The 27,475-nt window shown below is 33.4% G+C and overlaps 3 protein-coding genes across 10 annotated transcripts in view; 2 read left to right on the top strand and 1 right to left on the bottom strand.

The window, feature by feature from the left end:
• Positions 1 to 1,827: 1,827 nt before the first annotated feature.
• On the bottom strand, positions 1,828 to 3,116 carry LOC149484782 (NADH-cytochrome b5 reductase-like). Its single transcript, XM_089701047.1, has 2 exons — positions 2,968 to 3,116; positions 1,828 to 2,850 (listed from the first exon to the last, which is right to left on the bottom strand). Exon 2 carries the CDS (start codon positions 2,841 to 2,843, stop codon positions 1,962 to 1,964), a length of 882 nt encoding a protein of 293 aa, XP_089557173.1. The 5' UTR covers positions 2,844 to 2,850; positions 2,968 to 3,116; the 3' UTR covers positions 1,828 to 1,961.
• A 669-nt stretch (positions 3,117 to 3,785) lies between these two features.
• On the top strand, positions 3,786 to 5,598 carry D1 (D1 chromosomal protein). The gene is made up of 4 exons (XM_089701049.1): positions 3,786 to 3,903; positions 4,507 to 4,613; positions 4,693 to 4,848; positions 4,959 to 5,598. Exons 2-4 carry the CDS (start codon positions 4,542 to 4,544, stop codon positions 5,082 to 5,084), a joined length of 354 nt encoding a protein of 117 aa, XP_089557175.1. The 5' UTR covers positions 3,786 to 3,903; positions 4,507 to 4,541; the 3' UTR covers positions 5,085 to 5,598.
• A 722-nt stretch (positions 5,599 to 6,320) lies between these two features.
• cno (adherens junction formation factor afadin) overlaps positions 6,321 to 27,475 on the top strand; it is an 87,395-nt gene continuing 66,240 nt past the window's right edge. For 7 of the 8 annotated variants that reach the window (XM_089701074.1, XM_089701083.1, XM_089701072.1 and 4 more), the window contains exons 1-5: positions 6,321 to 6,664; positions 9,648 to 9,713; positions 25,276 to 25,405; positions 26,706 to 26,814; positions 27,021 to 27,211. In XM_089701074.1, the coding sequence (XP_089557200.1) occupies positions 25,298 to 25,405; positions 26,706 to 26,814; positions 27,021 to 27,211 (408 nt within the window). In that variant the 5' untranslated portion in view covers positions 6,321 to 6,664; positions 9,648 to 9,713; positions 25,276 to 25,297. The remainder of the gene's footprint in view (positions 6,665 to 9,647; positions 9,714 to 25,275; positions 25,406 to 26,705; positions 26,815 to 27,020; positions 27,212 to 27,475) is intronic. The other variant, XM_089701073.1, reaches the window with a different exon arrangement.

Here is a 27,475-nt window from a genome sequence, read left to right on the forward strand (position 1 = left end):
TCATTGTAAACTCGGTGGTAAAACTTATACCATTGCCTGGTTACACCGACATACTATAGTATTTGGTGGTTATATAGTTACCATTACCCTTCTCGCAATTGCTATTTCAGAAAATGTCGAATACTAACATCAAGAAAAAGAAGCTTTCGGACACTGCAATCGAGATAATTTTAGAAAGAAATCTCTCCGAAATTGAAAGCAGTGACGAAAGTATCCCGGAAGAACCACTTTGGGGCACTAACAAAATTGGTCAGATAAGATTCCAAGGCATAGCATACCAAAGTGCTAACTGTAAATATGCGCGTTTGGCTCGGAGTCTAATAGATGGATTCACATGCAAAAAAAGAACAACAAGTATTATTTTCAAGAATAAACAAGGTGGGAATTTCGGAGTACCCGCTGAAATCAGACGCTCTTCTGTACCACACTACCCAGAAAACCAGGCAAAATTTACTAGATGTCGATTATGTAGCACGAAAAGCATTCAAAAACGATCGAGAATTATTTGTAACATCTGCAAAGTAGCTTTATGTGCTACACCATGCTTCAAAAGCTTTCATATTGCTCCAGAAGAAAGAGAAGCTAGGGACTGTAGCAGCTCTAGTTCTTGTACCTTGACGGGCTAAGGTCAAATAATTACCACCCAATTTTCGCGTACTTATGATTATATATTCTTAGATTTTCTTGAATACGATTAAAATAGGTCCTAATATACGAATAAATAATAACACAAAAACTGTTTTATTAATATTTTTTACCTCCGCCCTATTAAGGGTTAAAAAAAACCGCATCAAAATCCGTTCCGTAGTTTCAAAGATTTAAGCGTACAAAGGGATATAGGGACATAGGGACATAGGGACAGAGAAAGCGACTTTGTTTTATACTATGTAGTGATGTCGCAGGCGTTTTGTATTATTTCGCCGTTTACAAATGCATTTTGTAATATAGTGAGGATTTACTGAGTTCCTGTTTCTATGTAGTTGAAAAAGAACATGAAAATATTATGTCGAGCGTTTCTAAACGGCGATATAATATTATAATTTGCCTGCGACATATACTATACTTAGTACAATTTCATACATTTTCTGGCATATGATATGATTGCTTATTTTTATAATGATGCTAAAATTCTATGGCTGGCATTCAAACTTTTTTCTTATGCCGTGGTGGACGATGGGAATTGGGATTTACACATTCTTTTTCACTTAAGTGAGTAAAGCATTAGACTAATCACTGATCATGATGCACAAAGATGGTCAGGAGTCAGGACTCAGGACAGGTTTATTAAGTTGCCAAATTATATTAAATGTATTTTTTAACTCTCGAAAAAAAGGAAAAGAATTAAAATTTAATAACTGTACCAGATATCAGTAATTATAAATGTTTCGAAAATTTGAACTATCAAAAATTATTATTTTTGATAGTTCAAATCTTGGCTAGCATAAATATTTTAACCAATGAGGGATTGTACATTGTACATTACAAGCTATCTAAGTACACAGGTATTTTTGTTCCAACCGTTTTGTCTCGAAGAGGGTGCAGGTTTCTCAATGGATCTAGTCACATATGAAGTCCACAGGTTAGCAACATTATATTTAAAAAAAACGCTAATATTCATAATATATTCTGCAATTATTCATCCGAGGCCCAAATCAATGTCAATAGACAATGCCAATGTTCTGTTGATACATACTTAATAACTCAGGCCCCGGAATCACAGACACAATAGAAAATCTATTGTGTCGTGGACCGATCGGGCGGTTCGGGGCTCAATGGGTTAAAGTAGATTATTTGGACCTTGAGCATTTGCCTCAACTTTTCAAAATCTTCTATATTTTTCTAAATATTATATTGCCAGTGAAGTTTTTCTCAAACTTTCTTTATCTGTAGTTGGTTGTTGATTATAAATATATACATCAAAGTTTATTAAAAGGATTGCCTCCACTTTATTTTACATGTTCTCAAAACAATTTTATGGTTTCAGAGGGTACATTTTGCGATAAAAATTGACTTTTATAGTGTTCCATAAAAGCATTAGATCCACAGACCAAATATTGATTTTTGTTTTTTTGAGGGTATTGTTTTATATCTTCAAAGTTAAGACGTCTGTTTATAATAGGTTCTTCATATTTCATATCAACTTCCATCAAACACTGACTCAAGTAAACTTCATACTTAAAATTCCAATAAGATTTATATGCATATAATTCTTCTCTAAATAAAATTGTTTCTATAGATTGACAGCAGAAGTATAAAATAATTTTAGTTAGATCATCTTCATTCAGTAAAATGCTCTCTATTATAGACATAAAAGGTGCAATGCCTGTTCCTTGTGCTACCATAATTATATTATCATACTTATTTGGTGTAACTTCATAAGAATCACAAGGACCCCTCCAATATGTTAAATCCCCCTCCACTAAATTAAATAAATAATTGGATACTAAGCCATTGGAATATTTCTTGACAACAATAGAGAAATCAAAATTGTTAAACTCTTGTTGCTTTAATTTTATTGGAGTGTATGCTCGTGAGCACTTTATACTTTTAGATTTGTATAAAACGAAAAAATGATCACCAGGCTTCCACCAGACTCTATGACCATCTACTTTTCGTTTGAATTTTATTATCTTGTGTGAAGTGCATACATTAAAAATTTCAGTAACAACAAATATTGTATACTCCAGCTGTAAAATACCATTGTCATTTTCCTTTTCAACATTTTCATTGCTATCTCTTAACTTTTCGTATAATTTCAACTGCTTTTCATATACATCAAAAATGCAAGGATTACAACCACTATTGCAACAATCTTCTTTACTTGGTTCAACTGGTGCTATCATGATCGCTCTATAATTACCAACAATGATAAGAAAATCTTAGAATATGTTTATTAATTTATGTACCTATTTTACGTAGAAAACTTGTAGAAAACATTATTTCAGTCATAACCTCGTAAAGTATTACCTACTGCTGAAGTATTTATATTAAATTATACCATGGTTTGCGAATTTAAAATTATACTCTATTTTCTTTTCCTTACTAGTTTTCTTATCTAATTTAACAAATAACAATATTTATTTTGTAATTTGGAATATGGTACGTCGACCGTCTTTACTTTGGTCTTTACCACAGAGTACATTGAATATATGGTCTTTACTTTGTATTTCACAAATCTGAAATCACAATGACAATGACATTTGACAATTGACATTTTTTATTACTTTGTGCACAGAGTAAGGATAATGGTAATTAACGTAATTAATAATGTAGATATCACAGAGTCCTACAATCCTTCCTTATTATTATAAATGCGATAGTTTGTGAAGATGGGTGTATGTGTATGTTTGTTACTCTTTCACGCAAATACTACTGAACCGATTTCAATTAAATTGAGCACACATATAGAGGGTAACTTGGATTAACAAAATATAGGATAGGCTTAATCTCGGAAATCCCACGGGAACGGGAACAATGCGGGTTTTTCTTTTAAACACGGGAGAAGCCGCGGGCAGAAAACTAGTATTATATAAACTGTAGATATCACGAGGGAAGTCATTTTAAAAATTATGTTGCGAAACCTATGGATAATCATTACGAAATCTGTTTTCATATTATTATTATTAAATATTGGTTGTTTCCATCAACGCAGTTTATTAATTTCTGCAATGAGTAAAATTAATAACTAAATTTTTTTTAGAATATGCTTGTTAGTAATTACAAACTACCATTAGCAGAAAATTAAAAAAAAAATTCAATGAAACTATAATATGGTAAGTATTGCAGATTGCTGCTTTCAGACTTCAGACTACTGTGGCGACCTCTATACAGACGCCGGACCACTGCTCTTAGCCCGCCATAATCTTTTTAGCAAATTCGATACTGTTTGCTGTAAACAATTCGGTGAGTGAAATTTTATTTTTTAATTAAAATTATTCTGCAAATTCTGTTCGCTTCAATTCTGGTGGTATAAATTTAAAATATTCCCTGTAAAATATTGTACATTCTTAATTATGTTCTAAAAGGCAGACTCCATTAAATTAACATTGTGCTTGATGAATTTTTTTTTTTTTCAATGTATGTTGTATTCAATATTTCTTAAGTATAACGTACATATTGATGCTTCAATTGTAAGTATTTTTATTTCATAAAGAGGTTTGTCGGAAGAGTATGTAATTACATTCTTCAGTTATTATGGATGACGCTAGCCGCATAGCGTACCTATACACAACGTCTGAGTAGCGTCGGTTGGTTAATTATTGTCTCATTTTGTTTGTACTTATGTGATTCTAGACTGAATACGTCATGTTTACATATTATTTCTCTGTTCTTTCGTTTATTTTTATAACTTCGATAGATATTTAATGTTTACATTAAGAAGAAACAATAATTTTGAGATAATGCCTAAGTACGATAAGCGTCACGACTATTAAACATTTTACCGGCGTCTTTAAACTTTAATTAAAAATATCCAACATTTAAGTATTTAATTTTGTTTTGTTTCAGCTCTATTTTAACTAAAATCTAATTTACAAGTAAAAATGTCTGATGATGGTTCAACCGCCGTTGAAAAGAAAGGCCGAGGTAGACCAAAAGCCAACGGAACACAAGCAGTACGTAATCTATAAATTTTGAATCTAACATTTTATCCAAATCATATTTGTGCATAAAAAAAATATTTTGTAATTTCAGGAAGCAAAAGTTGACTCGAAGAAAAGAGGTAGACCAGCAGCAGCACCCAAAGTAAAAGAATCAAAAAATTCTTCGGATGATGAACAAGCACCAGTAGTCAAAAGGGGTAGAGGCAGGCCTAAAGGTTCAAAGAAAAAAGCGGCACCAAAAGCTAAGGTAGATTGTCACATTTAATGCTAATTAATATATTTCTAAAGCAAATGAATCAAAGAGTTACAAAGGTAACAATTTAAGAGTTAAACTTAATAATTATCTTTTATTTTTAGAGTGGTTCCGGTGAGGGAAGAGCTCGGGGCAGACCGCGCAAGGATGCACCGCCGCCTAAAAAAGATGCTGCCTCTACTGAAGAAGAACAAGAAGACGATGAAGAGGATGAAGGCTCAGACCAATAAAATGTCTCTGTGTCTAATGTCACTCTCTTTAGTGTAATTTGTTTGTCATTGATAACTCACTCTGCCTGAATAACAGTTTCTTGAAAATACTTTAATGCAAACTGCATCATGAGTTCATCGCAATAACATGAAGGGAGTTATCTTGACAGTACAAAAAGTCTCATTTGAGATTTCATCCTACTTTTGTTCATATAAAGTGAATATTTTGTAATTGAAGAGATTTAATAACTTCCTTTTTAAGTATTTTGACGATAGCATTTATTAAAAAAATTAAGAGGATTTATATGAATAAAATTAGGTTGACTTAGCTCTCCCTAGAAACGTACAAGTCTAAGATATAATTTGTAAGATCATTTTTTTGTAGATTTATTCTTATTATAATATTAATAGGTATTTTGTAATCTGATTTGTATTGTAAGAAATCAATAAACATAATTTGTAGATTTTCTTGGTTTGACTAGAATGTCAAGTATTATTTTCTATAATAAAATAAATATTTTTCTTTCTATTGTCATTTTTTTATTTTTTATTATTTTTCTTGCATTATTTACAACTGATTAATTGATAAATATTAATTATATTGTGTTCTATGCAGACTGATGATTTTTTTAATATTGACGTTTTACTGTGTGTATGTGAGTGGTTGTACAATTTAGATTAATATAATATTAAAAAATACAAAGATGGGTTTAATTCATAGCAGCTTGTACAATAAATTAGCTTGTAAATACCACAGGCAAATCGATAATAACCCATTGAGCCCCAAGCGGCCCAATCGGTCCCAGACACAATAGATTTTCTATTGTGTATGTGGTTCCGGGGCTTGAGTTAATAAATAATTGATGATGGGGGAAAAGATAATTTCGTGAATTTATACCCTGATAAGTGACACTATCATTAATTTATAATCAAGTGTAGATACTCCACCAAATTATTTTGCCCATTTTAGGTACAATGAATAGCGTCTGTGGCATTTTAAAAAACTCAACACAAATAAGATGGAACATGATTCTCCAATAACATTGATTCAAGCTCAACGTAGTACCTACTTCAAGCTCAAATAAGGCATAAGCATAACTTATTTTAATGCTACCAAAGCGTATTCTAAGTAACTCTTCTTTATAAATTTTATTAAATTTAAAATGTCACTGTAAGTAATTATGTCGTAGCGGTTAAAGGCCCAAAATACCTTGTATCCGTGGTATGTAATTTTACGTTAAAAAGTTACGTAAATGACTCGCTAGACGGCTCGAGTTTCGCCAAATGCTCGTGTTGTGTTGACTGCTGAGAATATATTAATTTACAGTCGTTATTTCGCGTCACTGACAACGTTTTTATGGGAAACCTTGTTTAATGGGAGTATTCATCGTATTAATTAATCTTTTTTTACATTGAAACAAAGAAGAATATGTTTGGTGTACTTTGACGTCAATTGGTGTTTGATCATAAGTGCCTTCCAAAAGTTTTAAAAGTTGGACAAGTTACAAGTTTTAAAGTGCCTGTTTTTTTGTTAAAATGTGTAAAAATAAGTTAATTGGTGAATGTTTATAATCAAAACAACTGTGATATATTCAGGACAGGTTTGTAAAAGTTATTAATTTCATAATACCAAAATATTACTTGAAAAAATAGAGTTCTAAGTTGATGACGATCTCGTTTTGTTGTTTCGATGGACTTTGATGGACCTGTTACAAACTTTACAAATTGTATCAAATACGTAGATTTAAATTTTTTTAGAGATTATGTTGTAATAATTATTTATTATTTTAAATTAAATTAAATTATTGTTTGATCATATTAATTATATAATTAGTACAACAAGAACCATCAATAACAAATTCAACAATTGTAATAAAATTACCATAGCATGGGAATTTATATAATTTTAACACTTAATTATTAAGATTTCATAATGTATGATCAGAGTTGTAATATTTTTCTACAAAAAATGTTACCTACATTTCTACGGGGTTGGTACTTCTCTCAATTGTAAAATGGGACTAATATAAAATCAGTTTTCCTTAAAACACAAAAGAATCATGCGAATTGGTTGAAAACGGAGTAATTGAGAAACAAAACAATAAAAAAGACGTTTGAAAGGGTTATTAATTATTATCCAAACCTTATTAATATTAGAAACCCTTTGTAATATAAATTCTCAAAAATCATAACGGTATTATGTCCATTATTATCAAATTCATCAACTCTACACAATTTCGCCAGCATTTATGACTAAAATATGTGTTTAAAGTTTATAATATTTTAGTCTGTTATTCATTCAATATTGTTGTATCGCACCTACATATTATACTTATTTAATCCAAAAGGCAGTACTATATTCTTTCAATTCAACTACATATTCAATTTGTTTAAAAAAATTCCAGCGTTCAATTCAACTTAATCAATTAGTTTGGAGTTTCGTTCCTCAGTAGTTTATGCACAGGAATAATAAGTTTTGTGAAATATATTTAAAAATTTTATATTACATACTGATTACAAGAACGTTGATTCTGCTTATGCTTGCTTATTAGGAGCGACCAGTGAATCATGTGAATAAAATTTATTCTCTACTAGCTTTCCGCCCGCGGCTTCGCCCGCTTTGTCTTAAACATAATAAATTATATACTAAAACCTTCCTCTTGAATCGTTCTATCTATTAAAAAAACGCATCGAATTCTGTTTTGTAGTTTTAAAGATTTAAGCATACAAAGGGACATAGGGACAGAGAAAGCGACTTTGTTTTATACTATGTACTAAAGGGAAAATTTTCCTTTGTATCCGTAAATTAAATAACAGTTTTAAATGCCCCAATGTAAGCATTTGAAATGTTAATCTGTAGTAAACAAAAAGTATGAGGTATGCTAGTAAAAAAATGATCCTCACTTTTAGTATGTATTATTAAAATAAATTATTAGAAACCTTTTTATTAGTTTACTAGGTATAACACATACTAAATAAATCATTATATCTACATGCTATTAGATTTTTTAATTAATTTGGATAAGTAATTAAAAAAGTGCTAAGAAAAATGTCACAAGCAAAACGCTGAATCTATTTGAAATAGATTTTGAATTGTATTTTTATTGGAGATATAGATAGATAAATTTTGTGTATCTATCAGACAGATTCAGACTGACTGACTGATTTTTATATAGAATACTATGATAAAGTACAGTTTACTGGTTTCACAACCCATTGCAACTTTAGCATTCCTCATTTACCAGTTTTTCTCTAAGATCTCCCATCCACATCTAATGCACCATGATCAATGTTGTTGCAATTGGAATTAAAACAAAAGTGTTCTAACCTTCGAGGTTCTTAGAAAGCGAAAGCGTATCGCGGCATTTTTGTATTAATTAATTGTCTTTGTGATAGTACTTTTGCGATGTCTTTTTTGGGCATATCGTTCAATCAAATCAAATGTGTTCAGAGTTCCAACAGTTGAAACTCGTAATCGTGACACGTGCCGGTAACCGATTGTCGTGAGGGCCTATTGTATTGACTATGTGTCGTATAACGAGTTTTGCATTATAATTACGTTTATAGGGAATTTAAGCAGGGCACAAAACCTGATGCTATGACTACCTTCGGCCTTTGATATTAAGGTTCTAAATTGAATAATGAAATAAAGACATTCATACACATACGCTAAAATATGTTTCTACGCTTAAGTATTTCGTAAGCTTATATTATGTAGTATGTTTACAAGTCAGAAATTTGAGAATTGTTACCACTTGAAGAAAAAGACCCGGTAGTACATTCTATCTCGATGCCCGGTCTCCGAATTCCGAATATTATCAGGTGCCACATGAAAAGATTTAACTCTAATGAGCGTTTTCGGAGTTCCAAGTATGTATTTGTAATACGGAATAGTTACCCAAATTAATGATTAAATACCTACCAACTACGATACTACTACTAAGCGAAACGACAAGGCCTAAGAAAGTAAAGTGAAGTTAGTGGTTTGACTGTGATACACGATCAATATTTGTTACGTAATTATTATTCTATCATGGCCATAGAACATTATATTTTTGTAATACTATTTCTGTTTAATATGTATAAGGGTACTATACAAAGGTAAAAAATGCAATTGAAGTATATAAAATGAAGGTTGGATTCGGTGGAACCACCCGGTCGTTGCCTCAATGAGTCAGATGCGCGTCGTCGTGGTAATAATATGTTCTATGGTACCTATATTATACATTGTTGGCGAATACCTTTGCATTTTGAAGGAATGTAGGAATATGCGTATTAAAACTCTCTATGCTAGGTTTTCCATGACTAAATCTGAATTATTTTTGGTATCGTAAGCATTCAAAACACATTAACAACTTAAAAAGGTAAAGCGTGACTTGATTCATTTATCATAGTTACCAATAATATCTAATAATTAATTATAAAAGTAAACATATATTATACAACTTGTGTAACACTGGCCTGCTGGTCTACCTATTATTATCAATTACATCCAATTGCAAATGCACTGATGACCTTATTCCCGCCACTGTTAATTTGTCCATATAACATTATGATAATGCACTATCTCTCAATTTGTTGCAGATAGCATGGCGTAGATAACTGCTACACTATTGGCTGTCAAACATATCAATCGCTATTTATTTTAACGTAAGTACTTACATACCTACATACGATATCTATAGACTGAGGTAGATCCCTTTAAAAATAATAAAAAGTGCAAAAAAATCGCAGTCGGATGAAACCCATTAGAAAAGGAGGGGAATATGATGAAAATAAAATGAAAAATAAATTACGGTCAATCCGAGTTCGGGAAGTGGGAGGGGGGAGCTTTTAAGAGAAAAAAATCGAGAGAAACCATTTTTTTCTCTTAAAAGCTCCCCCCTCCCACTTCCCGAACTCGGATTGACCGTAATTTATTTTTCATTTTATTTTCATCATATTCCCCTCCTTTTCTAATGGGTTTCATCCGACTGCGATTTTTTTTTGTGTCAAAAATTATCTACTCTAGTCTACTAGTTCAATAACTTGAAACAATGTCTCCGGTAAAAGGACAGTCAATTAGCAATATAGGTAAAACTTATATAAGGTATTTAATCACGTTTAATGCTATAAAAACATCATAAATATAGAAGTGTTCAGATCATATGCGTGTAAATTAATCGTAAATGGCGATATCTCAAACTCTACTTCAATATAATACTTATTTGAAACATGTTCTGACGCACAAATCGTTGTAACAAATCAACAAATGGATATCAGTAGGTCAGTTGCGGATTGCCGTCCTGAATATTTAAGTACGCCATTAAACATGGGTCTTTACCTTCTATGTGCTTTTCACCGTCGCTGATTGCGTCTTTAGACTTTCTCGATTCAGCTACTGGTAAGAAGCGCCTGTATCAACACGTACCTTACGGGCGTTGCCCTATAAACTGTTAGAGATAACTCCAGTCAAAGGATGTTTTAGACTTTAGCGTCGTTCCACATTACCTAAGTAAACTAGCCAAAAATGTAAACACGTAACTTCCTTTCAAGAATGTTTGTTTAAAATTGCTAAAGAACCTAGTTAAGATTTCAACGATGGGATGAAGATGTTGTTATAAAATACACGTAAGTCGGTCAGTGTTATATATTTTCCAGCAATAAACAGTACAATTTTGCAAGCTTTTCTTTTTGGCTACGCTGCGTTGTTTACAAACGATTAAATTGCTTATTAAACCAGTATATCACTTATTGTAACTTAAATATCAATTAAATTCGTTCGTCCACCATAAAAATGTTAAAAGTGTTAATAACAAATAACAATCGTCTATTATTCACCAAGTATAACAGAATACGAAATAGGAAGCTACTTTGAGGTTTCTGGGTCGATGTACGTGTTTTTGGCAGAAAAGGGTTCCTCCTATATCGGTTTAGTTTTAATATCCTTGCCATATGGTTATTTTTGCGAAACTTCATATTAAGTGTTGTTTATTAACTCAGACCCCGGAATCACAGACACAATAGAAAATCTATTGTGTCGTGGACCGATCGGGCCGTTCGGGGCTCAATGGGTTAAATTAAGGAACAATTAATTTAAAAAAATAAAAATAAATAGAGTCGTTAGAGCTATTGCTGTAGAATCTATACGGGTTACATTTTATACAGAAACTTTTGTGATGGGATAGGAAACAATAATATTTTTTATTCACGAGTTTTACTATAAGAGGTAAAAGCTTAGTGTTGACGCAGTTGAAACTGTAATTCAATTAGTTCGCAAACGTAGAATAGCGTTCGAGGAAGAAAAACTATTATAGAGCCATTGACATTATTTCCATAGCCACACGTAATTTTTACGAATAGAGTATCTTCCATTTCTGTACCAATAATTATTATTAACGACGATAGGACGACCAATAATTATTATTAAATGCAATGTTTTATAATATACCTTATGCGTTATAATAAGTACCTATGTAGGTACGTCTAAGTAGTACCTATATTCTTTTGCGGTCATTACTATGGCTTTACTTTTCCACTGACGTGCAATGACTGTAAAATTGAAATGACTATATTGAAGGTGCTTATTAGTTATTACGATGATTTAATTCCCTGTTAAATTGTTTACGCTAGTATGTATTAAGAGCCCTTTGTACTGAAAGTTTAGGCATTTTAGGCACTGAGATGGCTCGCGCCCGCGTTGCGCAGGAGCCGGCGCGGCATGAACTCCGGTGACCTATGAAGGCGGGTGATTATGCCACAGTATAAATAAATCAGTAGTTCGATTTTATTTGCTATCGTAGGAATGTTGTTGATATATAAATTTACTACTTATCCTATACCATTAAACGAGCAATATTTGCATATTTATACAGGGTGTCCCAAAAAGTAGTGATATACTGAAGCTGGGAGGTAGAGGACTTAGAGGGCTATCCGAATCACCCCCATGTGTGTTATGCGATTTTTCGTATTTTCGGAGTTATTACATTTTTTTTCAATTTTTCATCTATCGCCGAGTACGATGAGATTTTTATTTATGGTGACGTGAATTATTGCGCTAGATGCTTGTTTTTTTTTGTGTGCTAAGCTGAAAGATAGGCCAATTCAGTATGGTAACATTTACTATCGTTAGATCTTCGAATGGAATAAAAAAAAGAATTAAATGCTATGAAAGATAAAATTACCCAGTATGTTCATAACTTCAAGGGCCCATAAAAAAATAAAATCACATAAAAAAGGTTTTCCATTTGGCTTTTAAAAACTTGCTCTATCGATCAGGTAGCTACCCTAAAAATTTCATTTTATTATTCTGAAGGCTTCAATCGAAAAATTGAAATCTAAATGTGGTAAGTGCAAAATTTTTATTAACATGATGATTATTAAAACCAATAAATAGGTGTTTAAAAATGAATTTTTTTTAAATAGCCCCGCTGTTGCTCAATGCAAGTGCGACATCACCGTAAAAAGTTGTCTTTTTAATGTCTGAATGCTCTTTTATCATTTTTAATGGTTTCTTCTGCTACTATGAATTTCCGGGTTATTTCGTCCAAATTGTGGCAGTCTCTCGTCTTTGTAGTATCCCCACGGAAAAAATTCAATAGGGTTTATGTCCGGAGACCGTGGAGGCCAGGCTAAAGGGCAAAAATACCCTGAAAGATGGATTGGTCGTTGCAGCCTGCGCATGCGCCGGTGACGCCTGCTTTAAAGCCTGGCCTCCACGGTCCCTCGAATAAACCCCATTGATTTTTTTTCAATGGGGATACTAAAAAGACCTCGGCTACTTGAGAGAATGCCCCAATTTGGACAAAATAACCCGGAAATTCATAGTAGCAGAAGAAACCATTAAAAATGATAAAAAAGCATTCAGACAATTAAAAGACAACTTTTTACGGTGATGTCGCACTTGCACTGAGCAACAGCGGGGCTATTTAAAAAAATTCTGGTAATTAAACACCTATTTATTGGTTTTAATGATCATCATGTTAATAAAAATTTTGCACTTACCACATTTAGATTTCAATTTTTCGATTGAAGCCTTCAGAATAATAAAATGAAATTTTTATGGTGGCTACCTGATCGATAGAGCAAGTTTTTAAAAGCCAAATGGAAAACCTTTTTTATGTGATTTTATTTTTTTATGGGCCCTTGAAGTTATGAACATACTGGGTAATTTTATCTTTCTTGGCATTTAATTCTTTTTTTTATTCCATTCGAAGATCTAACGATAGTAAATGTTACCATACTGAATTGGCCTATCTTTCAGCTTAGCACACAAAAAAAAACAAGCATCTAGCGCAATAATTCACGTCACCATAAATAAAAATCTCATCGTACTCGGCGATAGATGAAAAATTGAAAAAAATGTAATAACTCCGAAAATACGAAAAATCGCATAACACACATGGGGGTGATTCGGATAGCCCTCTTGGTCCTCTACCTCCCAGCTTCCGTTCATCACTACTTTTTGGGACACCCTGTATATTTGTTTGTATATATACAGTGTGGAAATTTTCGATGTGCCCTGAATGGAAAGTACTTGAAATACTAGGGATAGCAAATTTTTCTGAAAAGAAACATTCCTTTTTCAAATTTTATTTTATTATTCAAATCGATAGAAACAATATAAAAGATAATTTATTGTTAATTTCTCGTAAAAATTTTTTGGTCTATTTTATACATACATTTAAAGTTTAAAATGAAACTCTCGTTCTGGATACATTAATTTATTTTCTTCTGAAAATATTGGTAATAATAATTTAAAGTAAAACAAATAAAAAAGGCAAAATAATAATTGAATATAAGTATGTAATAAGTAAGTTAGTGTATTCTAAATTTTTGAAAATCTTTGAATGCAGTTCTATTTCTTTTTAAAAATAAAGGAAATTTGCTATCTCCAGTATTTCTAGTACTTTCACCCAGGGCCCATCGAAAATTTCCACACTGTATTTACAAACAAATATATTAATATGCAAATATTGTTCGTTTAATAGTATAGAATAAGAAGTTAATTTATATTTACAACAATAATCCTAGGATAACTAACAAAATCAAACTACTGATTTATTTATACCGTGACATGCTCGCCGTTTTACTCGCCGCTCGGTTCTAATACGCGAACGGCGACTGCAACGTGGTCGGGAGCAAAACTAGCACAGGTCCTCCCTCGATAACGTCCGGCTGGACTCTGGCTGCACTGACGTGGTGCGCGCGAGTCGCATTTTACGTATTATATTTTATATAGAAAAAAATAAGGGCTAAATTAAAAATCTATCCAAAAACTTCCCTGTAAAACCTGATTAGTAAATGAAATGTCAAATTTTCATAAACATAGCGTTCCCCTAATTCTCATAAAACTGATTATGCTTTTAAAATCGATGTTACTTCTGATTTTTTTTTGATCGAGTCAAATGTTTAATATTGTGTTTTTATCCAAAAAAGTCACTAGATCAAACGTTTATCTGTGCTATATATTTTTTTAGGATTTTAAATATGATGATTTCTATCCAAAAACCATGATTTAGAAACATACATTTCGGAGCAGGGCCCCTTAAAAGTTTCACTTTCTAGACAGACATCCGGAGTGGTGCTTGTGGAAATGTACAGAATATTGGTGTTATAATTTTTAGCTGACACTTTCCTCATTTGAATATTATATGTGTGATTATATGTATATGCCAGACGGACACGAACCGTTAGTTTATTTAAATATATATAAAAAAATACTGCATCCTGTTGTAAGTAGGTATGAACCCTTTGCTTGCAATAAATGTTTTCTTTTGATAATTATTTTGGCCCAATATTATTATCTTTGAACGATAAAAAGTAAATTAATTAATAATGTATATATGCGAAATTGTAACCTTTTGCAACTTTGACCTTATGATAACCAAAATACTAGGAAGGCGGATTGAGAAGGCACAATGACCCGCATATTTAATAAGTAACATTAATTATACCGTCTCATTCATTTCACTGTATAAAACTTGCGTCTACAGAAGTGCTCAATTGAATGTACTTAGTTAAAAAAATAATTTAATAATCAAAAAACGTGTCGGTTAGCAGTGCTTTAATTTCGTCGTGTAGGTATATACTGTATGTATTTGTGTGCTTGATCATTGAAGTCATGTCATATTTTGTGCTCTATCGCAGGTCATTTAATTGCAATTTTGTACTGGCACCATACCAACCGTGTGAACGTGAGAATGTTTCGTCACGGCAGGATTGCCAGTACACTTGCATCGTGTAGACTACGCATTATCCACCTAGCTACCTCCAATAATAAATGTTTAGTAAACAATGGCTTGTTGTACATATTTTGTAAAATATTGGCGTAAGAACGTATTGTTTTTTATTATCTTTAACTGATATTTGGAAAAGTGGAACTTTAAATAGGACAATGGCTTGTTGCGTTTCGTGTTCAGGTATGCTGTAGATATGATGCAAGTTTTTATTCGAACGTTTGTTGCGGACTTTCAATTGTTAGGTAGTTTTATTAAAAGAACCGACTGAAATTGGGTTGTTTCTGCATATTTTTATATTGCATTCTTCGATAAAAAATGAAGATGTATGGCATTATTTAGTTAATCCGGCTTATACGTTTGATCGAATGTTTTTGTATCAAATTGCGTGAGATGGGGTGGCACAATGATACCACGCCGTACCTGGCTCCAGTAACCCCTCAACCTTGCGACTGATAATATTATGTCAAAAATTACAAATATTCCGCGGTTATAAATATACAGTACTGATTATTTCGTATTATTTTCAATGTGTTGTCCGGATATTTGAAAGGAGCATCATTGTAGCATCAAATTTTTATATAGTGAATGCGTGATATAGTAAATCCCTGATAAGTGTAATTCGTAGATGTAACAGATGCTCTTTTATCTTAAAGAAAGTTAAAAATTATTGAAAATAGTCAGATTATAAATTCTACCCAACTCCACATCTAGTCATCTTCATATTATAATTTACTAGCGGTTCGCCCCGGCTTCGCCCGTGGTACATATTTCGCAATAAAAGGTAGCCTATGTTCTTTCTCAGGGTCTAAAGATTATCTGTGCCAAATTTCATCAAAATCGGTCCAGTAGTTTATGCGTGAAAACCATACATACATACAAATCTTTCCTCTTTATAATATTAGTATAGATTATAGACTTATAAGTACATATTACAAAACATAAATTTTGTACCTTAAATGCCTAACAATATATTTTCTCGAAAATTGATAGGAATATATATATATATTTTCTATTCTTTAGGGGCCATTAGGCGGAAGCGAGCAATCAGCAATCACATAGGAATTTTGCCGATTCATCTCCAGTTTTTTGTGTCTAAGTTCATAACACATGACGAGTAGGTTTGAGTAGTTAACATGTTAACATGACTGACATAAATGACAGTGTTGGATAGCAAACCGATCAGGGTGAGACCTGAGGGAGGGCTCTACTGACAATTTGTGGAAAATTGAGGTCAAGAATGAATATAAAGGAAAAATCTATATACGTCCGTCGATACGTCCTTTTGATAGCGTTTTATAGATTTTGTAAAAGATATCTATCAAGATCGAAGATAGGTATCGCAAATCGCAATACAGTACTTTTATGTAACTTTTCTCCTTTTTCACTTCGATCCGTCTATGGAAATTCATATTTGTTTTTTTTATTTATTTTGTCATAATAAAGTATAAATTCGCCAATGTGAGAAGGTAGTAAGAGCAGTCAGCTGCGCCGCGTGCCTGCGATCTCTCTGACGCGCCCGCGCCGGAACGGAACCAGACTGCCAACAACTTGCCCTACTATCACTTTTCCCAACTACTCTCTAAATGTAACGTCTGCGCTGATAATACTTTCTTTAGTTCTTTTTGTACGTCGCATCCCAAATTCCTTTTTATGAATGTGAAATGGATATGGCGCTAAATAATAAATCGAGTCTGCACTCTGCAGTTCTGTTGCTAAATAATGTATAAATTGAAGAATTTCGCAGAATGAACAAAGTATCGGATACGTTTTTTTATCATTTATCGTTTTAATGAGAAATGTGTAGTTGAATAGTAGATAGGTACGTCTTTTATCTAATCTGTAGGAGGATCATTTGGACAAGGATATGAAATAATGCCAAATAATACCAGTTTCATCGTGTTTAATTATATTTGAGGATAGATTTGGTCCTTTCATGAATAGATGTTGAACGATGAATGATTTTACTGACTATTGCTATTGCGAACTATTCGACTGTTTCATTCTAAGGTCAATCTCTTGAATTCTCAACATATGATACATATTATATTAGTCCGTAATACGATCTGTATAAACCCGACATACTCCAGATCTTGTCTTCACAGTTATTGTAATTCGACTCCTAAATCACTTAAATACTGAGAGGAATGCGCACGCGCACCGGCAGGTGAGCAACGATGTCACATGTTTTATTATGTGGACAATTTTTTAAAACTTTCATTAATTTATTTATTCCAAACAGCAGATGTAGAAGTATCAAGTGTTTTTTACATGACAAGTAAAACAATCTCATCATAAAATTGCAGTGTAAAATTTGGCTGTTAGATATTTTAGTTATGAGAAACTAAAATATCTAACAGCCAAATTTTACACTGCAATTTTATGATGAGATTGTTTTACTTGTCATTTGGCTGTTAGATATTTTAGTTTCTCATTCGTATTTTATGTACAATGTTTTAATCTATATCTTCATAGTTTACATGCCGATACAGAAAAATTGTAGTGACATATGCAGCATTTGCAGACATGGCGTACTTTGCCTTATCACGACATTCTTATAAAAAGAAATCGAGCTTTCACGTTCAATTTAGATTCAGATAATATCATGCTAAAGCCAGGCCTCCGTCACTCGCTCAAGGTCGCGCTATAAGCGCCTACCGCACAGTAGGTCGGTACCGACCCAAGCGGCAGTTGGACGTTGGTTGGCACACGCGAGACTGCGCACCCGCGTCACGTTTCCCGCGCTCGCTACCAAGATGCCCGGTTATTGCGATGTGGACGGGTGTCGGGAGTTCGGAGTACGGAGTCGGAGCCACGCAGTAACAAAGAAACTCACAAACCTACCAGGCTACTTTTTATCCACGAGACACATATAGCGGGTCCACGCGGGTGAAACCGAAGGAAACAACTACTATCAATAAGATTTCATTTTTTTTATTGTATAATGTAAACAATAAAAAATTAAGTGTTTCAGCAACTCTGTGTTTAATTTACGCGCTCGGTACAACCTGTGGTACAACCCTAAAGTTTTCGTTTGATGACGCAATCACGCGGCGTGCGCGAGAAACTCACTTCTCGGTGCGTGTTCGTAGAGTACATTTCTTACTGCAGCCGAGTTGCGGCGCATTTTGTAGGTAAATATAGCGTAGGTATTTTAGCTTTTGTATGGGAGTGATGTATCTGTTACGAAGTAACTATTCTCTAATCTGTGCTAAAGCGTTTAGACATGCGTTGCAACTTGCAATAAAATAGTCACCGCAAAGTTGGTTGAAGCTTCGCTCGTACACTAACGATATGCGTTCTTTTAAAGTGAGTCATAAAGTTACATACCTGCAGTGACGTTTCTTTGCATTCCTCTATCAGACATACATTATGGGCTCTGCTTCAAGTATAATAAAATGTTTAAAATGATTTTCACATTTTTAATTAGCATACATTAAATGGGAGCCGTGGAAGTGACAATTGCATGTAGAGACAAACAAAGGTTTTATTGACCTAGTGTGAACCGCCTGACTCCTAAGCGGATTACTAAGAAAGCGTTATATAACAGTTATACCGTGAGAATTTTTCGTTGCCATTATAATTGACGTGTTTTTGCGCGGAAGTTATAGCCGGAAAGCTGGGTTGACGATTCGTTCGATATTTGCATTGGGTGTGATGTAGAATTTTGTTTGGATCGTTGATAAAACAGTACCCGTTGACCGTGTGCATTGAGGGCATGAATGCGTTGATACCGGAGCCGGTTTGTGTTAGCCGTGAGAGAGATAAGCGCTACGGCAGCGTCCGCTAAGGGATTCACGATACGAAGTAACAAATTAGTGTTTAGTACAAAATATGAAACTTGTATCTCCCTTTTTTGTTACGCTCTTTCACTTTCCGTTTCGGTTTCATCGTTATGGCTGTCGACTTTCTTCTTGTAAAACACAGACGTTTACGTTTTTTTTTTTACGTTTTAATTATGGATTATGCTATGGAACGATGGAATTTTCTGAAAAACTTATCTACAGAAATTGCTATTAGAATTAGCTATGAATTAATTTAAGTATATACCTACTTAACTTAACTACCTTATAAGTTATCTATTCATAATAATTAAAACACCTACTAAAGCAATAAAGTATCCATAATAGTTTTAAAAATAGACTGCCTTTTCGTTCCTTGTTCAGTTGATCTTTAGCGGCAGGTGCTTTTTAATATATTCGTGCTCATTAAAGTTTGCAAAAAATGTGATATAACTACAATTTGTAGACCTACATAATGTAATGTTTACATCGACCTTTAACTTACCTAATATTTTTAAGATAGGTACTTAAAATGGCGATGGCATTGATGTGGATTGGTAGAGCCTGTAGGCTGTACTTGACTTATGTAGTAGGTAATAGGTATGCATAATTATCGGATCAATATAATATGTATAAATATTTAGGGAGGAGAGAAGATACGTTTTTACCTTTTGTTGTCATGATTGGTGATATGGATTATGTACATGTATCATAATGCATAATGATTGTAATAATTATTCAAAACTCTATCTCATATAATTGAGGTTACTTATAATCGGCACTGGCTTGTCATAGACAAATCTTCTCACTCCTTTACGGTGCTTTTGCTGTAGCTATCAGCTGCAGCACTATCAGTACTGATCACGGCATGGGAGCATTCGCAGAGGGTGGCACGTTCCCATACAGCGGCGGTTGCTATGAGATCACTAAGCGAATCAACGTGGTATCACGATTCCCGTAACTCGAGCGCACGGTGCATGAATGGTGCTCGCTGCACGGTCGGTGCGTTGTCGCGATATACCGTGCAGGGTAATGCGGATACCGCTATGATGACCCGCCTTTTGTTCCTCATGACACCAGGCGCTACATGCGTATTGTACAAGCGTCTGGGCTTGTGGGAGTTGCATTTGCTAAACTAATACTACTCGATTACGCGTGACAATTAAAACTGTTACGTACATGCCATGCTTTACATTATTTCGAGGTCATCAATAATGGATTAATGACCTCGAAATAATGGCAGGTACTTGAATGAAGTGTAGACGCTCCTAAACTGTTGAATAGTTAGTATGGTCGTGTAAATCTTTTCAGCAAACAAGTGTGTTCAAATATAAAAACTCAAGGAAAAAAGGGCTGGTAGTATGGAATTAAGAGCAGTTTACAAAATGCCATAGCTATCGAGTGGGTGGTGAAAGCCCCTCGATATCTCGGGTTCACTTGTTCCGCCCCTATGCACTTGTTGTAGGGTCGGTGTGCGACCTCATACTTTTTGCACCCTCTACGGTAAACATTACTACATTCCCACGCTTTATTTTAGCTTCGCTCAAGTGAACATGGCATGGCACATTTGAAGATGAAATACCATATTTACAAGATTACAAGTGATGCAGCGACGATTGTTGATCACCTAATGAAACAACTTTTAATATCAATAGTTCTTCTTATGATCATTATAAGTAGGTAGTTTGTAATAGGAATTCGTCTTTTTTCCTCCAGTTCGTCATCAAATAAGCAGCTATTTTCTGTAATTATGAAATAAACACAATTATGTTCCACTCTGCACTCGTTTATGAAGTCGCACAAACGACAAGTATGCCAAGGACCTAAGCTCGTAAGTGAATTACGTCCAATGTGAAACACAATATATATTTATTTTTATTGTAAATGCATCACTTTTTAATACATTTTATAATGTAGGTTAGGTTTCTGTTCTTTCTTCAACATTGACCATTCCTGCCTTCTACAAAACAGTGGAGGGCATTCTAAAACACAAAAAATATAATTACAAATTTCCAAAATTTGTGTTAATCATGTTTCCAAGAATAATTAATTGATATAAGTCAATTAAATAGAATCGAATACTATATCTGTATTGTTTTATTATAGTCGCGATAATTATGTTAATGGGCGCGATCTCTACATCACGGTCTAGTGGTAATGAAGAGATATTTTCATAGATATTACGAATAATAATTAATTAGTAATGTTTATTCGCTCATAAAGCACGCGTTCTTTTTGTTAATTAATAAGACTACATAATTCTGATATCGCTCGGCTGTTCGCCACAGGAAGGGGCAAGGTCGGCGTTCAAGCGTAAACTATACCGACACCAATGACAACAAAGGTACTTCGCGAGTCCTTACGTACCTCTCGACCTATCGTACATACTATAGTATATGTATAGTATAGCGTGAGATTATACGATTAAGCGTTCGCATAAATTCCTTATTCACATACTTTTATCGAGTAGCATAGTACACGAACGCTCCATTTTCAGTTATTTTAATTGAACAGTTCCTGATCTAAATAAATAGACGTAGATAAAAATAAGCTAATGCAAGTTACGGATAACTGTGCGTGTTTATTTTTACGAGTCAGCGATCCGTGTTTGAATGGTACGCGGTTCCTGGTTACGTGTCAGCGTACCAAAGAGTTAACGACTCACGAAACCTTATTTTTTTACTAACTATTATTCGCCATAAACTGATGGTTAAAAACGGCTGTCAAGGGTTTAGTTTTTGCGAGATATTGAGTCATGTTCAGTTAGATTGTGCGTTAGCAATCCAATCACTAATGTCGCTATTGTAATTATTTTTAAAAACAAATCTTAATGCTTTTCTATATTCTGTTACCGGAAATATTAAGTTCTTCCTCGTTGAGAATAATGTGTACATATTCCGAAAGTAAAAACGAAAACGTGTTTTTATTCGGTCAACAAATTTTGTTTCGACTAGCAACGGATGCGGCTCCCACTACAAAATACAAGATTCGGTTTCAGTCTAACATTAGCAAACTGGCTTAGGGTTAAAACTGAAACAACACGTTTCCAAGTAACGGAAACCTTAATAGGCGCTACAAGCCACTTAGCTACTCGTATATTGCATAGGCATTCCACTACGCAATCCAATATCCAGCGGGCTCGTTTATGTAAACTGTTATTATATTCGTTGGTATTAGCTCTATCCATTCATAACATGAACATTGAATTTCATGTTTGTTTAATAAGCTCTTACGATTTCCATACTGGAGTCTCTTTATTGGTTGGGGAGGAGCCAAGGCAGCACACGTAAAAATAATACTGTAGTTGTTCGTAGGTTACATAATATACTATATTTTTCGAAAACTTAGGATCATGAAAGTAATATTCATTTGGCTCTGTTCTTTACCAAATTCTTTTTTGTTTTGTTTTTTTAAATTGATGCATATAAACTTGGAACCTAATCTATTTCAATTCTCTTAGTACGAGTGAGTTTAATAGACAATACTTTGTCATTGTCTCATTAACATACATTTAAGGCTCCTTTATCGACCGATGAAAGGTCCACCACGACGTTTAACGTTCCACACATCTTTGATCGTGTGTGTTCAATCGATTGTTCTGCTATAAACCCGCCGATGTTTGTGAGAAGGGTAATAGACGTGTTCGTCTGTCGGCCGGTGGCTGGTCTGGAGCGCGCCGGGCCATATGTTTACGTTATAAATACAAACACGCGAGTGTAGGTGCGCCTGCGCATGATGTATGCCAGGATCCGCCCACCAACAGAATGCTTTCATCGATTTTAAATTTGTATTGGTACCTACATTTTTTTTGAGACTAATGTGACGTATGGGGACAAAAATACTCAGACAGAAGTTATGAAACTGTCGTTATTGTCTGGTATCGGCATATTTTTAATCATATTTTATTTTTGATTCAGTGTCATGTATGATTATTGATTTATATATCACTTATCAGTTTTCACCGAGATAAATTTGTTAAAATAAATTTGTTTGAGACAAATTTAATCGGAGAAATGAACACCTGAATCTATTTTTACTACGTAGTCTTGTTTAACTCATTAGCATTTATGCAAATCATATTTCTTGCTTAAATGTTAATTTAAAGTGTGATTCAGGAGATCCGTCAACGGAGATATCCATATACATAAATTAGTTCGAACTGTGGTTCGAACGCAGACATTGTGGCACTCTGAGCGTGGCCTTTTAAGGCGGGAATTGGTTTCTTGATCGAGTGTGCGATTTTAGTACGGAATCGTTTTTATTGAGTCATAGGTTTACTGCATTCAATGACATTTGTCGATAAGTACAATTACCACGCTGACCCATTTTATATCAATGGTTAATTTGTCGAATGGCACAGATTATTGTTTCCTCCCCTACATTGCAATCATCCTCAAATTCTATTGATTGAATTGGCTTCAATCGTTTATACTGAACATCAAATGGAGCTTTTTTAATCTTGAAATATTCCATATATTACGTGTTGATTAATAAAATACAATCTATTATAATTGAATAATTTCATTACGTTTAATGTAATACTAGAGTAAAAGAGATGTTAAAATAAAACCCAGATGGTAGATACGAACTCACCATAATAATATGTTATAGCCATTATTTGACCTCAATAGAAATTACACGAGGGGATTAGTTGTATTGCATAAAATTAATTATGCATTATATAATCTACAAGGCGAAAAGAAATTGCAATCGAGCCACTATCCCAGCTGTTGTTATTATTTATTATTATGCGACATGTCCCTATGCGGTTACAAATCGCTGACACGATAATGCTACGCTATTTAAATGTTAAAGTTTATTAATAAGCAATTATATCTGTAATCTGTATACCAATTAATATGACTCACTTTATATTGCAACATGATTCTATAGGAAAATGTGATACGGAAATCGTCGATATCATATCTCATTGTTAAAATTGTTTACTTATTTAAAAATATAACTTATTAATTACATCCTATCGACTAGTTTAAAAGCTCATTTGTAATTTCCGTAAAGCTGAGATTTGTGGATGTAAAAGTCGAAGAATATATTATCAGTTATCACTATATTACCTTTACTACGGTGTTCTACTTAGCAGGTGAAACAAGGAATACCTATGAAAGATAACGAGTTTATTACTTAACTCATTTAATATAATGGCTGTAAAATTATATCAGATAAGATATTTCTTGTGAATGTAGAGTTTTAAACACTTATCTATTTTGAGATTGAAATGTGGAAAGTTGAAATGCTGTTATAACTATTATTAAGATTGTCTAGTGACTGAAAATGACGACATCGATTAACCTATTTGATGGTATTTTATGACCCATAATACTTAAATGGCCAGTACTTATAACATTACATACATTTTATAAAGCAACGATATTAGAAAAGAAACATGACTACGAATAGGAAATCCGCACTTTGCACTTTCTATTGACGATCATTCGATTTAATTTTATTGAGTTTTTAAAATTAACTGTTTTGTTTCCTTTCGACCATTTAACAATCACATTTGTTTCATACGATTCGAACTAAAGAAGATGGATTTAATGGATCCGTTAGTTATAACTTATAACGTTAGTTATAGAAATAAAAATTGTTTGAAGATTTCAAAAATAATGCTTTATTATCTTAGCTTTGCTCTCGATTAGGTACCAACTAAATATAAAATAATGTTTAGTGACGGTGGTTTATATAAAAAACTAGGTATGAGTATGAGACTATGAACCGATCATCTGGAGCTAGAAACTAATATAATAGAACTATTGTTATAGTTAGGTTAGAATTAATGTTTTGTACGTAGGTATGAATAATATGCGTAATTGTAATGGTACGTTTGTTGTTCAGGTTATCTTAAAGATAACGATGATACATCAATTTACTTATCTGATTACGATTTATATTATACAAAAAAAACAAAATTGCACCCAGTCTTTTTATCTCATGTCTAGTTTAAAACTTTTTGTGAATGAAATTTTCTATTTATGGTTGCTTGGGAAATTTATGTATGTACTTTTACAGCTTTTATGTACTTTTTGACTATAGTATAGTCAAAAAGTACATAAAAGTATTCGTTAAAAACACAATTCTTCTTCTACATAAAATTCGTTTAGACACGTGATCTATTTATTTAAATGATCATTAATGCCTATAACGTGCTAATGTGTTCTATTGTGTGCTAAGTGAAATTCTTTCACATTGCAGGATTCCTTGATGCGGTGACAAAATGGACGCGGCGGACAAGCGAATGTTGGATCGCGAGGCGCTCCGCAACATGATCCAACAGTGGAACGCCAACCGCCTCGATCTGTTTGAGCTCAGCGAACCGAATGAGGTAAATGATACCACTGCACTGTTTTGATTGTTTTTTTTTATTTAGTCACACTTTGATATACTGTTACGGTAGAAATTTGGATAGAACGGAGAGTAATTGAGTAGGATACACTTGATTGGTTTGAGACGCGGTGAAAGCGATGGCATTCTGGCTTATTGTTTTTAAATTTGACGTGGCCAGGTCAAATTTTAATTTGCTTGGTTCGTTTTGTAACTCAATTAATGCTGGTACTTAAAATTTATTTCAAAGGAACAATAAAATGATATACTTTATGAATGAAGAATAAACGACGACGACGAAATGGAACGACCATATTTTGACCTCATCAATTCGTTGTGCCATCTTCATGACCTTCCTATTGTTTCAAATAGACAATATTGGCTAGAATACCACAGCTGCTTTCAATGATTCATAATATATCCTGTTTCATCAAACGAATCTCATTGTGTATGGGTACATAGTTATTATTTTAATAATATATGTACATTGCCCATTTATAATTTTGTGATATGATTCACTTTACTAGTTACATAATATTATCATGGTGTATGAAATGAAAAACAAAAAAACAATTAATCATTTGTGGATTGCGAAGATTTGATAGAGGGGCCAAAAATATTGATGCTACGAAATACGCACAACGAAAAAATAAGCTAAAAAAATGAATATTTCTAAAATTAAAAACATAGTTTGAATTCTAATTTTCCACGGAAGACGCTTGATAGTTATGAATATAATATGATTAAATTATAAATAAGTATGCATCTTTAAGTAATTTCATTTTGCAATACAACTTTTTGTATGTATAGTTTTGCTGTTTGCTGTAAAAAGCGTGTTGTAAAATTATGAACAAAGCAATTGTATTTTTAAACATGAGTCAGGTATCACTCCCTCGTCAACAAATCGTGAAGATAAAAACTTATCTACAAGATGGAGATAGAGATAGGAATTACAAATTATTTACTACCGTTTAAAATTCCTTTGTTTGTTTTTTCTCAAATATGAATCGTTCCTTGCAAATAATGAATAGGTAATATGATTCATAGAACGTTTAATTTGTTAATGTAATTGTACAATTTACAATTCAAATGATTGTGATAAAATATCTTCATTTTGAAAGTACGCTCCTATTTCCTTCCCGTCCATTTATGCAAAGATATAAAACACAATCGACACTAATTGCTTGCTTTTAGTATTTCTTTAGAACACGCGATAATGGAGTTTAACTTTATTCCGAGCAGGATTTGTTTATTTTTCAGTTGGCAAAGTTGATACTGTAATATTTATAATGCTTTTACAGAACCTCGAATTCCATGGTGTTATGCGATTCTACTTTCAAGATTCGGGTCAAAAGATAGCAACGAAATGCATTCGTGTAGCGTCCGATGCTACCGTCAGCGATGTTATAGGTAAGTTGTATTTCTAATCAATGAAGCTTTAAATTGCATAGAATTATGAATAATGTAAGAATTTCTGATGACACTCAATCACCTATCTACCTTTAATCACCACTACCCAAAACCAATTTAAATAAATAAATATTAAAGGACATTATTACACAAATCTACCTACAACATTTACATTTTATAATACAAAATAACCTTTATTTTTCCAGAAACACTCATAGAGAAATTCCGTCCAGACATGCGTATGTTATCGCTCGGTTCGTACTCGCTATGGGAGACACACGGGCCAGATGACGAGAGGAAACTGGAGCCGCACGAGAAGCCGCTGCTGGTGCAACTCAACTGGCACGCGGACGATCGTGAGGGACGCTTTCTTCTTAAGTGCTCTAGTGGGAATGAGGTAAGGACTCTTGTGGAAGGATTCATTATTTTATCTCGGACTTTGAGCGCGGCGACCGAATGTAAAAATTCTGTAACGAAAAAAACCTAACACCCCCCACTCCAACCGGCACAGCGATGCGATGCTATGCAATAGCTTTACCGCGGCAATCCTCGAGTGCCACACGAATTGCTTCAATAAACATTAGTCATTGAAGGTGTACTACTCAAATATTTCAAATTTGTCCCAAACAATGTTTATTATAAATACAGACAGAATATGTCC

Source organism: Colias philodice, chromosome 11 (assembly GCF_061535455.1).
Source record: "Colias philodice isolate Cphi_HAF_F1 chromosome 11, ilColPhil1 Martin Lab GWU primary, whole genome shotgun sequence".
Classification (NCBI taxonomy): Eukaryota; Metazoa; Arthropoda; class Insecta; order Lepidoptera; family Pieridae; genus Colias; species Colias philodice.